The sequence below is a fragment of the Ranitomeya variabilis genome, chromosome 1 (assembly GCF_051348905.1).
Source record: "Ranitomeya variabilis isolate aRanVar5 chromosome 1, aRanVar5.hap1, whole genome shotgun sequence".
In the NCBI taxonomy this organism is placed as follows: Eukaryota; Metazoa; Chordata; class Amphibia; order Anura; family Dendrobatidae; genus Ranitomeya; species Ranitomeya variabilis.
In genome coordinates this window covers 662,434,426-662,449,266 of record NC_135232.1, presented here as the reverse complement: position 1 = coordinate 662,449,266, position 14,841 = coordinate 662,434,426, and the positions used below count along the sequence as shown (strand labels likewise).

At 38.9% G+C, this 14,841-nt stretch overlaps 1 protein-coding gene across 11 annotated transcripts in view; it reads left to right on the top strand.

Annotated features, from left to right (window-relative positions):
- RYR3 (ryanodine receptor 3) overlaps positions 1 to 14,841 on the top strand; it is a 978,540-nt gene that overhangs the window by 716,913 nt on the left and 246,786 nt on the right. For 7 of the 11 annotated variants that reach the window (XM_077263503.1, XM_077263494.1, XM_077263475.1 and 4 more), the window contains 5 exons: positions 392 to 562; positions 4,775 to 4,834; positions 7,171 to 7,299; positions 7,432 to 7,544; positions 13,201 to 13,300. In XM_077263503.1, coding sequence (XP_077119618.1) covers positions 392 to 562; positions 4,775 to 4,834; positions 7,171 to 7,299; positions 7,432 to 7,544; positions 13,201 to 13,300 — 573 coding nt within the window. Of the gene's footprint in view, positions 1 to 391; positions 563 to 4,774; positions 4,835 to 7,170; positions 7,300 to 7,431; positions 7,545 to 13,200; positions 13,301 to 13,701; positions 13,799 to 14,841 lie in introns of all 11 variants that reach the window. The other 4 variants (XM_077263521.1, XM_077263512.1, XM_077263465.1 and 1 more) reach the window with 1 other exon arrangement.

Sequence of the window (14,841 nt, the reverse complement as noted above, 5' to 3'; positions counted from 1 at the left end):
TGAAGCACAGAAGGACACCATTGTCATTTATGAAAACTGACGGAAATAGAAAATGGTAATCTAAACCTCAGTGACAGTAATTCACTTATTTCTAAGCCCAGATTTGGAGAAAATGTGATTAAATAATTGGTACAGGATGCAATGTTCACATTCCATGTGTCAGTTTTCATAAATGCCCTGAATTCAAAGCTAAATATGTGTCCTTGTAGACAGTGGAAAAGTCCTGGCTGTGTTGTATTAGGGATACAGAAGTGAGATTTATGCTTTCTTTCGTAAAACGATTCATCTCACATTTGAGCATTTTCCTAAAAGTCTCAGTTAACAGTCCGTCTCAACCCTTGGTATGTGTAATGCAGAACCTAACCATGCCATGATGGTATCACTGTTCTAGTCTGGAGGGCAAGATCAAGAAAGGAAGAGAACCAAACGCAGAGGAGACCTCTACTCCATACAGACGTCCCTAATTGTGGCTGCCCTGAAGAAGATGTTACCCATCGGGCTGAATATGTGCACCCCCGGGGACCAGGAACTGATATCACTGGCAAAGAGCAGATACAGTCTTGTAAGTAACACGACATAGACATTTCTCCATATCCCTCACATCAATGATGTTAGATCATAGCTGCCAATGTGTGCAATAAAAAAAACCTTTGTATTCCACTTCATTCATTTATATACTAATTATCTCCTTGAATTGTTGGTGACTGCATATAAATGCCATTATCATTTGGATGTGCATGGACTACAAGCGTCACATTAGCACTGCTATCTGCATGTAGGGATAATTCTCTCTTAATATTCCCATACTGCAGATTTTAAAAGAGACATTGTGTTGTGGTTTTGTTCTGACAGCTACTCATTTTAGGACTTATATACATAGCCTATGTAACATAGGGACGCCTATAATAACCGACTTTGTCGAATAAATAGGTCCTTTTGTATTGTATAATTAAACATTTATTTCTGTTACTTTATTATCCCAGAGATGGATTTTTTAATGGATCTAGTTAAATAAGCTGAATGGAAAAGTAGAAGAATTAACAGGCTGCCTTGTAATATCAGTGTGACAAAGCTGATTGAGAGCGGTTGCTCCGGTTACACAGATTCCTCAATGATTGGACTTTATTCTGGTTAAACTTCTCATCAATTATTTTTTCTTTAGTTTAGTAGAAAAACTATGTGAAATACCGTATGACTTGAGTACCTATTCAGGACCATGGACAGTTCCTGCTGAAAATTTGTGTTCGTACTGTGTGAATGACCTGAAATGAAACCATTTGTGCCCAGTTAAAATGGTTGTCTGTCCGACCTTAGGGTACAAGTCTGCATTCACTGTATTTGACTGCAGACGTGTGAATTCTCATAGCGTGCGGACTGCTCGCTGAGTATTCTCCGGTGCCGGAGTCGGGAATCAGGCGGTCATCTAACTGCAAATGTACGATTTGCATACTCCTGTCTACATTCTGACTAGACGTGTACTGCCTCTCTCAATACATGTATGCAGGCCACATACTTGCAGTCACGTCCCTGCCGTCACCAGAGTATCCTCACAGCACACAGTGAACCCGATGTGAGAACTGCAGACATGTAGCCTAAGGTCAGACAACCCCTATAATATAGGATGGTCCTTTTGGACCTCCTAGACTCCAGGGCCCGAGTGTGATTGCAACTCCTGCACCTATTATAATTATTTGTGCCCCTGGTGACAGATATGGAATATCTTATTGATCAGTAGGGTTTGACAGTGACCTCCAGGGCTGTAAATAGAATGGAGATTGGATATGCACACTACCTCTCCATTCATTGTCTACCGGATTGCCATTAATAGCTGAGTTCTATTCTTATTAATTTGGTACAAACCCTTTAAAAATGTCTGGAATTAGAAGAAAATGTCTGGGTTCTTTTTCCATTTCTTCCAGATAAAAACAGTACCACTGTTGGCCATAGAATGTGTTTGGTAGTATTCCATTCTTTTAAATGTGGATACCATTAGACAGCCCCTGGATACAAATTGCCTTCTTTCTGTATCAAAATCTGCAGACTTTTTTTGTAATTCTGGACAGACCCTTTAGTAGATTTTCACACATTGCACATGTAATGTGCATTTTCTGGGCAGATTTGGGTACAGAAAATCCACGGTATAATGCAATACGAGGTAAACTGAAGAAATCTCATCTAAATTTTTGCCCTGAAATTGGCATGAGCTTCAGAATTTAAAATCTACAGACTGTCAATTGTTTGTCCAGCATTCAGCTTAGTTTTGACTCTTTTGGAATGGAAAGGATGACATTTCCGAGAAATTAGTAATAAATCCACATGCAATACGTGTGGAGTGGACTGTAAACTTTACTATTGAAAAGCTGCAGTCTGCAGAAAAACCTACACAAGTTACACATGTGAATTTAACCTTATGGTATGCTCACTCGTTGCATATTACTTAGAAATTTTGTTGCAGAAAGTTCTAAAACAATCCGATTCAGATGAATGAAACAGATTTTTAATCACCTTTAGGCCACATTCTCACATTCACTATTTGGTCAGTATTTTACATCAGTATTTGTAAGCCAAAACCAGGAGTGGGACAAATAGAGGAAAAGTATAATAGAAACATATGCACCACTTCTGAATTTTACAAGCCACCAAAATCATTCAAGGGATCAGCGTAGGTTATCAACATATTATTTACAAGTTGCCAAACGCAAATAATTCCTAACTGAAGATTCCAAAAACGTAAAATGTAACTTTTAATAATTACTTTTAATAAATATATATGGAAAATGTGTGCAATTAAAATCACAAATAACGTGATGGCCTTATTTCTTTTAAGTGGAGATCCATATTATATGGTAACATAACCATTCAGCAAATTACACAAATTTGAGAAGGGCAGTTGATACAGTCAGCCAGTAATATGTATGACCTCTCTATACTCCACACAAGATTCAGTTATTTCAAGTCTGAAATGCTTTACATATGACCTGTTCAGGTTCTCAGCATTATATAACTGAATGTAATGTTATATAGCAGTAGCAGCTAACCCCTATAAATAATATATTTTATTTTATGAAGATAGGTGGTTATGAAACCCTGGGATTATCTAAATTGACATTCAAGTCCACTGCTTCCTAATTCAATAACTACCTAACTAATCATATGCTGTTCCTTCTATTAGAGGATCTCTCACTAATAATGATAACTAATCTGAGCCAGACATTGCTTCATGTGGCTGCGGATCACATATTATTGCTCATTGTGTATTAGACCAGCACATTATTGCTCATTGAAACAAAAAAAACAGCTGCCTCCCCAACATGTTTCACCATTACTGACGTCCTCAGTGGTAATGAGGCTTCAATGGCTACTGGGTGTGTCGCCTGAACTTATAAACGGTTGGTTGTGATGTCACTAAGTTTATCCAATCACTGCATGTTATACAACTCCCAATCCTACAGGTTATTAGGTAAGCCAAAGGCACTGATAGGTTTCTGTACAACATTGATTCCCATAGGTGCCAGTGTCCACAGCATTTAACTCTATCCATCTAATAAAGTCCCTTATAATACTAGAGCTTACCAATCAAAAACTCCATCTGAGTCATCCATTTGGATCTCATATTAATATTTTTCTCAAGCACCAATTGCCAGTAAATCAACAATTAACATCGCTCTCAAGAATGATTCAAATAATCATTAAACTCTATACATAAAAGGAGAGAAAGGAGTGTGTGTCATATCCTAACAGGACCTGCAAGGTTACATGACAGGAAGTGACACGGGCACTAGTTAAGGCGGTAACACAAAAGGACCTGTGGAATGCACACAGGAATATTGCAACAGGACCTTCCAAAGTCATGTGACCAGACTTGACATCACCTTCCGAGGTCATGTGACTGGAACTGACATCACTTTCTGTGGTCATGTGACTGGAACTGCCATCAGAACAGGACCTTCCTTCCCAGCCAACTAATTTATAAAAGGACTTGGGCACCTACTAACTATCCTAACAGGACCTTCCAATATATTGCGCTTCTGCTCATATCACATCCAATCAGCATGGATGGATTGCGCTATTGCACATGTCACTAGCCACACTGTGGAATCAGAGAGTACATTAATACTGCTATCACTACATACAAAAAAAATAAATTACTTAGTCAACTGATTTTATTCTTAATGGCTGTTATTTTAATGTTTCTTTGGGGTTATTGATGATATCTCTAAAATGATGAATATAGGAAAAAATGCAGGCAGCACTCCATAGCTTAAAGGTGAAAAAAAATGTGGTTTTATTACAAACCCACATGCTGTGGCAATGTTTCAGCTCAAATGAGCCTTTTTCAAGCCAAAACGCTTGAAAAAGGCTCATTTGAGCCGAAACGTTGCCACAGCATGTGGGTTTGAAATAAAACCACATTTTTTCACCTTTAAGCTATGGAGTGCTGCCTGCATTTTTTTCCTATGTCTGGATTGAGGCAAGTCTTGGATATTTTGTCTGGGAGGTGTGCACCCACCTGCTGGTAAAGTGCTATTCCAATTTTCTGTGTTAAACATGATGAATATATGTATACTGTATGTGAAATACTGACCAAATACTGATAGTGTGAACGTAGCCTTATCGTCCAAACAGTGATTGGTGTATAATGATGTGGTTTGGTAGATACAGCTTTATATAACCCCAATTTAGGCTGCAATATTGTAATCATAGGTCACTGTAGAAGTACAAGGTTATTTAATTATTAAGGCTTTAAATCAAGGATTTTATCATTTAATTACAGAAAGATACAGATGAGGAAGTTAAAGAACACCTGCGCAATAACCTCCACTTGCAGGAAAAAGTAAGTATCATAGAAATGGATAAAGTGACAGCATTTTCATAATATTGGTTAAAACCGTACGAACATGTATAAAACAAATGGAGTGGCACCGCTGGAGACTGGAGAGGAACTAAGTCAATCAAGTCTGTCTTGAATATTACTTTTCCATTACTGTTGATGAGTCAGTCGAATTGGACCACATGCCAGAAGAAGATTGTGGCTGGTGGGGGTGTCTTCTGTTGTTGTGGTCGGCAGGCGGCTGGCAGGACAGGTGAGGAGGACGAAGGGCAGTGCAAATGGTTGATAAGCGCAGGAGAAACCTGGCGCTTACCACTGATTGACTCAGGGCCAGGCTGACTCAGTGGCGACGTCTCCTGTCCTCCCTCCTCCAGCCAGACCAGGGAGCCAGGGGAACATATGTGTGCATCTTGTGCATGCGAAGTACTAAATTTTGCCAGAAAAAACTCAAGAACGGTGCTTTTTTCTGCCAGATACTACAGATGGCAGAAAAAAGCACCTGATTTTTATGGACTGTCCATAAATTTACAGACTGTTGGCAACTGTGGTCTAGGGTTTACATAAAAGGGTCCGCTGCTACATTCTCTAAGTGTGCCATCAAATGTTTTATAATGGATTTAGAGATGAAAGAATAAATGGAGACCTACACAATGGCTAAATTTAATAATAGTTTACTAAGCTAATGCTAAATACATATAAAACATACGTACAAGATATTAAAAGTTAGACAAGTCAAAAGATATCAACAGTTACATACAAGACAATAAAAATGTATAATATTTAGCCTTTATAGCTGGAGCAGTTCTTGCTATCCAACAGACCCAGATTGAAGAGTGAAGTCTTCCTCCTGCATTATGCCGTTTCATCTCATCTCATTTCACGCTCGGATCTGTGACTTTCAAAGATATGTGAAAAGAGCCATTCACATCTATGGGTCCTTGTGTCGTCTGATGAACAAAAATCAAACAGCACACAGACAATTCATACTAATGTAACTTTTATGACCCACTAGAGCTCAAAGCAGCCCTATGGACTAAAATACATAAACCTCCAAAGAGACCTGTTTGGCCACCTGAGTTCATTAGGAATGTGGCCATGTGTCCTTCTGTACCAGGTTCCTTATACCTGGAAAGCCAATGAGTCAGAAATGGAAAATAATTACCGTAAATGATTTTTTTTCCAATACACAAGCACATGTTAGCATACACTAAGAAAACTAATGAAATTAACTATATTATATAAAAATGTTAGCTATCAGCACGATCTCTTGCCATTTACTGTAGTTATTTTGCATTGAGGGTGAAAAGGCAGGAGAAGCTATGAGGTGTCCTCACTACATTTTGTGAGTGGAGTGATCCTGAGCCATCCAGCTCTATATCTTTTTATAGAATTGTTACCGTATATCACAACTTTGCTGTTTTTTTCATCTTGAATCATAACCGCCCATCAATCCATGGTGTGATGCTGGAGTCACAATAGCAAAGACATAGCACAAGTCAGAGCTCCAATATTTTTTAACCACCACGGCTAATGGGGTGTACTCAAGTTTGAAAGTTATCTCCTCTCTATTTATTCTAATGGGAGCGCCAAAGATCAGCTGAGGGTGGCGCTTGGCAATCTCCAATGCTCCCTTTAACAATGAATGGAGCGGCAGTGAGGCTTTTCAGTTCTCCGTATCGGAGGGCATCTTGCTGGTTGGACTACCAGGAATTGTAAAGTTGTCCCCAATCCTGTTTATAGGGGATAACTTTTAATCTTGAAATCACCCCTTTAATAAGAATAAGTCTATTAAGGTTAAGGTGATTTAGTGGTTCTGTCTGGATCTTATCAGTGCCCTGCACTAGGTATAACACAATGGATCAATTTTGGTTGGAATATTTATTGACTCTTTTCACATTTGTTTATCATATTTGTATTCACTATTTGGGTTCTCCTCTAGTCTTTCTGTCTAAGCACTTCTTGGCATTGCTGTGTTAGTTGAGCATCAGTCTTTCATCATGTCTGCCAGCGTTTATTATAGAGCTCCACTTGAATGAGCGGCAGAGATGATTAAACACTTTGTAATCATCCATTTACATGATTTTTGTCCCTTTCACTGTGACTCTATGACCTGTGCCGGGTGCTGTTTGAGGGCTGATCACTTTAGCAGCTCTGATTTTAAATGTCTTTTTTGACACACACCTGGATCCAATTAATTTGCTCCCCCCTCAACAAATTCCGTGAATTCCTTCATTTATAGCTAATTTGTGTTAGCAAATTTGTAGATAAGATGAGCTACACAGCCTTCTCTTGTCCTACACTTTTGAATACTGACCTTGTCTTTGTTTTCTCTCTGCCAGTCCGAAGACCCCGCAGTCAAATGGCAGCTGAATCTTTACAAGGATATATTGAAAAGTGAAGATAGCGATTCTGAACAAACTGTGGAACGTGTGCAGAAAATCTCTGCAGCTGTCTTCCATCTTGAACAGGTAAAAGGGTCTGGTCTGAGTGTCCGAAAACAACACAGGGAAACCATGCAGTCAATACAATTAAACTGTCCACAGATAGTCGTATTGTAATTCCCTACATTATTCTCTCTGATATTTGCACATGTACTACAGGTGGAGCAGCCCTTGAGGTCTAAGAAAGCTGTCTGGCACAAGCTGCTATCGAAACAGAGAAAAAGGGCTGTTGTGGCGTGCTTTCGCATGGCTCCCTTGTACAATCTGCCAAGGTTAGACCCCAGAGATGTGTCCTATTTCTTTCTTTGTCATTACTGTTGAGCCTGAAGCTTACTAGGAGATCTGGGTGTCCTTCTGTGAATGATCTTTGCTGCAGAATAACCTGACATGCAGCTCTCTGCTTTGTATCTATGCTATGTTGTGGTAATGTTGCAATTTGCATTTTTACAATGTTGAGAACTTGTTCATGCCTAAAGCCATGTTATTTCAACACTTGATAAACTTATATACATAGCTGACTTGTCAAACACATATACCCAAGTTCTTAGATAATGCAGTTTGTCACAAACGTTGAAACAACAAAAAAAAGAAAAAAATAGAATCATCTTTCTTTAGAGCAGGCTTTTACAATGGTTTTTGATCCGAAGTCCACATTGTTAATATTGCATAACCCTAAATATAAAGTGCAGCCACCCCCTTTAAGGACTGTTTTACAATATTTTAATAAGATAGATATGTGGAAGTCCCTAATCCTCTCTGCAAAGTACAAAAAATAACTTTTATTATACCCCTATACGGTGCAGTTCGGTCCAATTGGTGTTGCTGGCCTTGCTACAGTGTCTGTTCTATTGTCGCAAGCACTGTCCTCCTGCCCTGCTTCATGTAGATGATGTGTCCTACATCATGCACACAGTCATGCACCCCTGTACAGGTATACTTCGCTGTTCCCTGCTGAGAGCAGAGATAAGTGCTGTAATGTGCATGTGCCAACTAGACTTTTGGGCCATCGGCGCTCTTTGACCTCTCCCGGCACATGAGCATTACAGTACTTTTCTCTGGCCTCAGCAGGGCAAAGTACACCTGTGCAGGAGCATAATGGGGGACACTGCGTGGATGATGTAGGATGTTCATCCATATGAAGCAGGGCAGGAAAACGGCACATGGGTCCAGAGAGGAGTCGCCAAATCGAGACCGCACCGTATGGGGGGATAATAAAAGGTATTTTTTGTACTATGCAGAGGAGATTGGGGACTTACATACAACTTATTAGAATAGTGTAAAATAGGCCTTAAAGGTGGTGAACTCGTTATATTGGGAAATCCTAGTGACAAGTTCCCTTTAAGGGTATGTTTTACAAGTAACGTATGTGTTGCACATTTTCTGTTCAGATATGCAGCCATTAAAAAAAAAAGTTATTTACATCGGTAGAAAAGTGAATGATAATTTCCTAAATCTTATCCACACCCCGCAAAAAAATAAAGAATTGTAGCAAAAATTGAGCTACAGTATGGGTGTGAGCATTTCAATTCATATAACTGATTTTCACTTCAAAATTCAACCTATGCAATGCAAAATACCTACATATTTGCTACTACAATTTAGAGCAAGGGATGACTCCTGACTGTTCACCTTTAGACAGCAAGATTCGCCTTCAATGCAAAGCAGTAGGTGACATTATCAGACAGACACAATGTGCAACATGTCTGTTCTTCAATGTCATTGTGGACCATTCACTGCAGCAACATTATATATAGCTTTATTCATATGTACATTACTTCTACTATTCAGTTAGAAGAACATGCTTATATATAATATATATATCAATATATCAATATATATCAAGGACAGAAAAAGAAATAATTACATTTCTACCTGAACTATATTTCCATTTAGCATAATTGTATACATAAAGTACCAGAACATGTGACTTATTGCAAAGAATAGCTGTATACAGCGGTATATAGATATATTCATCAGTGACAGGACTACAGGTAATTGCTTGTCACAGGCAGGGAAAGGATACAGTATGTGGCAATGACTTAAGTTTTTCAACACTGCTTTACATGTGTATGTCTGATATATGCATGAAAGGCATACATGAATCTATGCATAAGTGATGCATGCGTCATGTATGCGGATGATGTGAATTCATGCATAAATTTACTTGCACATGCATATAGACTGCAGACATGGATTAATGGGATAAACAGAATAGTCTGATATGATTCTGGCTGTATTACAATATAATATAACCCTATTATGCCTTTCTGTACTGTCAAAATAGTATGCAGATTATGTAGCATAAATGTAAAACTGTAAATTCTGCTAAACAAGGCCAAACTATGATTTGTAGCTTATAAAGTAAAATATCACAAATGTAATGTCTTTATATGATACATATTACAGTATATATTCATAAAGACTGTGGAATCCATCATACTGTAGATTTTCTAAAGTGATAGCTTAATATATTACTTTGTACTCTGTATCTTGTAATTGGTTATTTGCACTTAAGTGCAATGCTAAAGCGTACCTTAGCATGTAGTCTAATATTTTAGCCCCCCAAAATGTTAGTCTTAACATTCACGTTCTATGGCTCCGTTCATTTCAATATGGGGAATAATAGGAAAAGAACTGCAGTCGTTTACTCCCCACTGAGAAATTGAATATCTTAACCATACGGGGAATTTCAAGCTCTCTGTAAAAGGAGCTTGTTAATTTATAAAGACCTGTGATCATAGCAGCATCTGCACTGATTCAAGCAGTCACTGCTGGCAGAAAAAACACAGCTGATCTGTTGCAGAAAAGGTGCGCATTGGCTGCACATTTCATTCTTTGCAATGGCAGGAGTGAATACCTGCATTAATTCCTGTAGCATAAACAGACATGCTGCAAATTACATATACTTAGCACAGGTCAAGTTACGCTGCAGATTTTCTCTACAACATGTGAATGAGATTTTGAGAAATGTTACGGTCTATTTACTCTGCACCATTATCATGAATAAGCATTTCTAGGAACGTTTGTTCACAGTAATTGGGCAGTCTTAACAGGCTGCCGATCCCCCAACGAACTGGCAATATGTTTGTTCGTTGGGCGAAATTATATTTTGGGCTGCACAAAACATCATTATACTCGCCAGCACATTATTTGTGTAGACGGGATCTCTGCTGCTGAAAACAGTGGCAGCCTATGCACAACTAACGATCTATTACTGATCGTTCAGTGTGCATCTGAAGCTGAGTCGACCTCTGTAAACAGACTACTATACATTATCAACTAGCAAGCATATTACCAGATGGCAGTCATTTTACACTGCACAATCGCCTCAATTGATAAAAATGAATGATGATTGCAAGTTGTTGTTACTTGAGTTTGCCAAGGGTGCTCAGGTATGCACAGAGTATCACGACTGCTCGAGTGACATGACGAGTCCCTGCGGCCTCATGTTTTGCGGCTGTTAGACAACGACAAAACATGCAGGGATTGTCCGTGTTTGTCAGGCAATCCCCTGTTTTGTGGCTGTCTAACAGCTGCGATATAAGCGGACACGTGCACTCAAACATGTCACTCGGACACCCGCAATACTTTGTGCATACCCAAGCACCCTCGGCAAACTCGAGTAATGAGCATAATAATGGTGCTGTTGTATTCAAAAATATTTCACCAAATAGATATAATTCTGTGGATCAGTGTATACTATATATGAAAGTCTTGACCGATATTTACTAATTAAAAATATATATTTTATTAGTTATTCATTAAAAGACCAATAAGGTAATGAAACGAAAAATATTGAAAAACACACATAACCAAAAAGGGTTCTACGCTATCAAGGTAGGAGATAAAGGTAGTTGACAACACCTGTGATAATGAATATTGCCATAAAATATAACCCTCTGGGACACGTTCAGTATTTTGTCAGTATTGTACATCAGTATTTGTAAGCCAAAACCAGAAGTGGGTGAAAATGTAGAAGTGCGCAATTCTCATAGGAATTGTTCTCTAATGGAAAACTGAGAACGTTGCTACATCACGTTGCTAAATTGCATGGATTCCATAGATGACTCAGGTTTTGTCATACTGACCGCTTGTTTATTAATGGAACCCCTGATATCCACTCCTGTTGAACCTTTAAAAGGGGAAATGAGTCCAGTGGAAGTGTATTAATCTCAGATACGTCATATGAACTTTTGGTTTATATGCCTTATATATACTTTTATCGTTGAATATGTTTTGTGAGAATCGGTTTCTTTTTCCCCTTATTTGTACTTATATATGGAAACAAGACTGTAACAGGAGTGGAGGAACCAATATGCCGTGGTCCGAGGAGAGCCTGGAGGGACCTGACTAGGTGAGCACTTGACACCTAATGGTGTGGTTAGGCCTGGCTCCCAATGAACACCAGGTGCTACTCTAGGACAGACCACGGACACACGGCAGCTGACTCCCAAGGGGTCCGGCTGATATACAGACTGACACGGCAGGTGCAGGCGGGTCCAACTGATATACAGACTGGCACAGCAGGTGCTGGTGGATCCGGCTGTTATGAAGACTGGCACGACAGGTGCAGGCGGATCCGGGTGTAATACAGACTAACAAGGCAAGTACTAGCAAGGAGGTTAGGGATAGACAGACTCTAGCGGACAGGAACCTGAGAACTATCAAGCATGTTTGGGAACAGACTAACAATGTTACACAAGCACCTCCATGCATGTGGAGGTGCCTTAAATAATAAGTGTCTCCTAACCATTGGCTGATGACACTTTAGGATGGCGTGCACAGCCCCTTTAAAAAGGAGGGAGTGTGCATATATCCTAAATGAAAGACCCAGGGATCTGCACGTTGTGCGCACACCCCAGCAGTAGGAGACAAGGAAGGAGGTGGAAGAGTGGGACAGGGGCTGCGGTGGTGAGTGAGTCAGCGTCCCTGCATGGGAAGAGGGGCAGCATAAAGGGATGTCGAAGCTACAAATACCTTAGCCTTATAGGGTTGACTAGGGCATATTAATTTAGGGACACTCCTCATTGAGCTGGGTGCCATTTGCATTTATAGGGTGCCAACCTCCACGGTCACGCAAGCCCCAAAATAGGGTGCAATAGTAATTTTTAGGGTATCCTAGCCATTCACTCTAGGTGTTATACCCCTCAGGCAACCTTGCTTTTCATATACTCTCACTATGCCTATCGTACTTTTTTTAATTGGTTATATTTGATGGCAATATTCATTATAATAGGTGTTGTCTACTACCTTTATATCCTATCCTGACAGAAAGAGCTCTTTCTGGTTGTATGTGTCTTTTGATATATTTTCTGTTCATTGGTCATTTAATGAATACCTAATAAAATGTATTTTTTATTTCACATACTGAAATATTCAACATTTTCCCTAACCCACAATGGAAAATCCACTGCATATTCGATGCAAGTGAATATATCTTCAGCTTGATTTGTAACATGGCAGATTTAAAAGGAGAGGCCACACATTGGTACTTATCATAAGGATCTAAAAACACTAAAGGATCCTGCCCAGAGGTACGCTTTAAGCCAAAAAGATAGTAAAACAAATTGTTCCAAAATGTAATGTAAGGAAGTGCACATGACCCTGCACTAGTGTAGGTAGTCTCTTGGCAGAGAATTTTAGGGTGATAGAGGGTTATACTTCAGTCTGGCTGCCAGTGCAAAGTAATATGCATGTGCAATACATTTTTACGCATAAAATGCACCTACATTTTTTGTTTACATTGGACAATTCTTATCCTTTATAATTGTTGGATAAGAATACAGGTTATTTTAGTCATGTCCAATACCAATCAGGTTCGTAGTTATATTCTTTTTTTTTTTTGCTTTAGAATGTCATTTAATATTTTGTGAATTTGTCCTTGTGTTGCTGGCGCTTGAATTAAAAAACCTGTATGCTTTTCTTCAGACACAAAATTAACAATTTCTTCCTGAGCTCCTACCAACGTATTTGGCTGGAAAAAGTACATGAGAACTCAGACTATGACAGTCTAATACTCGTGTTAACGGTAATGTAACTTGTGGCTACACCCGTCTTTGTGCACACAAGTACTCCACCCAGCCATGATGTGATGTTTTCATTGGTTTGTGCAATTTTGCTGAGAGATTCTGATTGGTCGGATTTCTAGTGCCCAACAGCTCTTGGGAATGAAAGATGGAGTAAAAAAAAAAAGTCATACTAATTTTCTTCTATAAAATAAATAGTACATAAAATAAAATTGAAAGTAAGATGCAGTGATGTAGAAGAAGAAAACAGAATCAACTATTTTTTTGTGCTGAAAATAGTTCTGACCAATCAGGAGATCCCAAATTGTACAAGAATCCAAACCCTACTAATCATGAGTCACCTGAACATTTATATTTTATGTTCTTTTGTACCCCTCTTGATCCCACTTTCACCCCCTGCCAGGCACCGTTCTATTAACCTCTTCCTCCATGGTTATCTGAAATTTTGGATAGAAACAGAGGAAAATTCCTTTGAGGAGAAACTAATTCAAGATTTGGCTGTAAGTACGGGCTTAGACGGAGTTTGGCTTAAAGCGCAAATTAAATAATTACTACAGCTTACTGATTCTGAAAAGAATTATGGGTGCATCTTACACAGCTTTTAAACAGAGCCTATCCTTAACTATATGTTCTAGTGATGTCTGTCTACCATGACAAATAACCCTGATTAATTGAATTAGGCATTCTAAATCCTACGATAAGTGATATTTCTCATGTCCTTTAGCCAATTTTCACATTCATACTTTGTTTTTTTCTTTGCCATCTTCCAAGACCCATACTATTTCTTTATTTTTCATTGACCTAGCTGTGTATGAAGCCTTGTTTTTTGCAGGACAAGTTGTAGCTTTAAATGACATCATTCATTTTACCATACCATACAATGTACTGAAAAAAGGGCAAAAATTTGTGCGCCACTTTTCTGGGAGTATTTTTTCATGACGTTCATTGTATGGTAAAAACTGATTCGACAGCATGGTTCTCCAGGTCACTATGATAACAGCGATATCAAACTTGCATAGAAGGGTAAAAGACAGTGGCTCAAATTTTACATTCTTTTACTTTTTTTATATTTTGAAAAACCTTTTTTCATAGTTTTTTCCATTTTAGACCCTTTTAGAGAACTTAAATCTGTGATCATCCAATCAATTATGGTATGTATCGGAGTAGTCAAATCTCTATCTGATCTTCACAGGACTACTAATATGGCATTGATTGAGGCCTTCCACAGGCCCCTGGCTGCCGTGATAACCCATTATTCCCTCGTCATCCAATCTGCGGGGCCAATATCAGTCGGTGCGCACAAGCACTGGCGAGCATTCCATTTAAACTCTTATCAGAGATTGGCAGCGGCATTTAATTTTTTGATCAAGAGGAAAAACAGCTCACCCAACTGGCTAACAGCAGTGGACGGAGCTAAGCTCTGCTTTTAAACACAGATGCTGGCTATGTAATTTAGCTAGCATCTATCATGTGTGGATTTAAGTGGTTAAAATAATTGATAAATATCTTAGAACTGCTGAAACATTAATTAAAACACATAGGA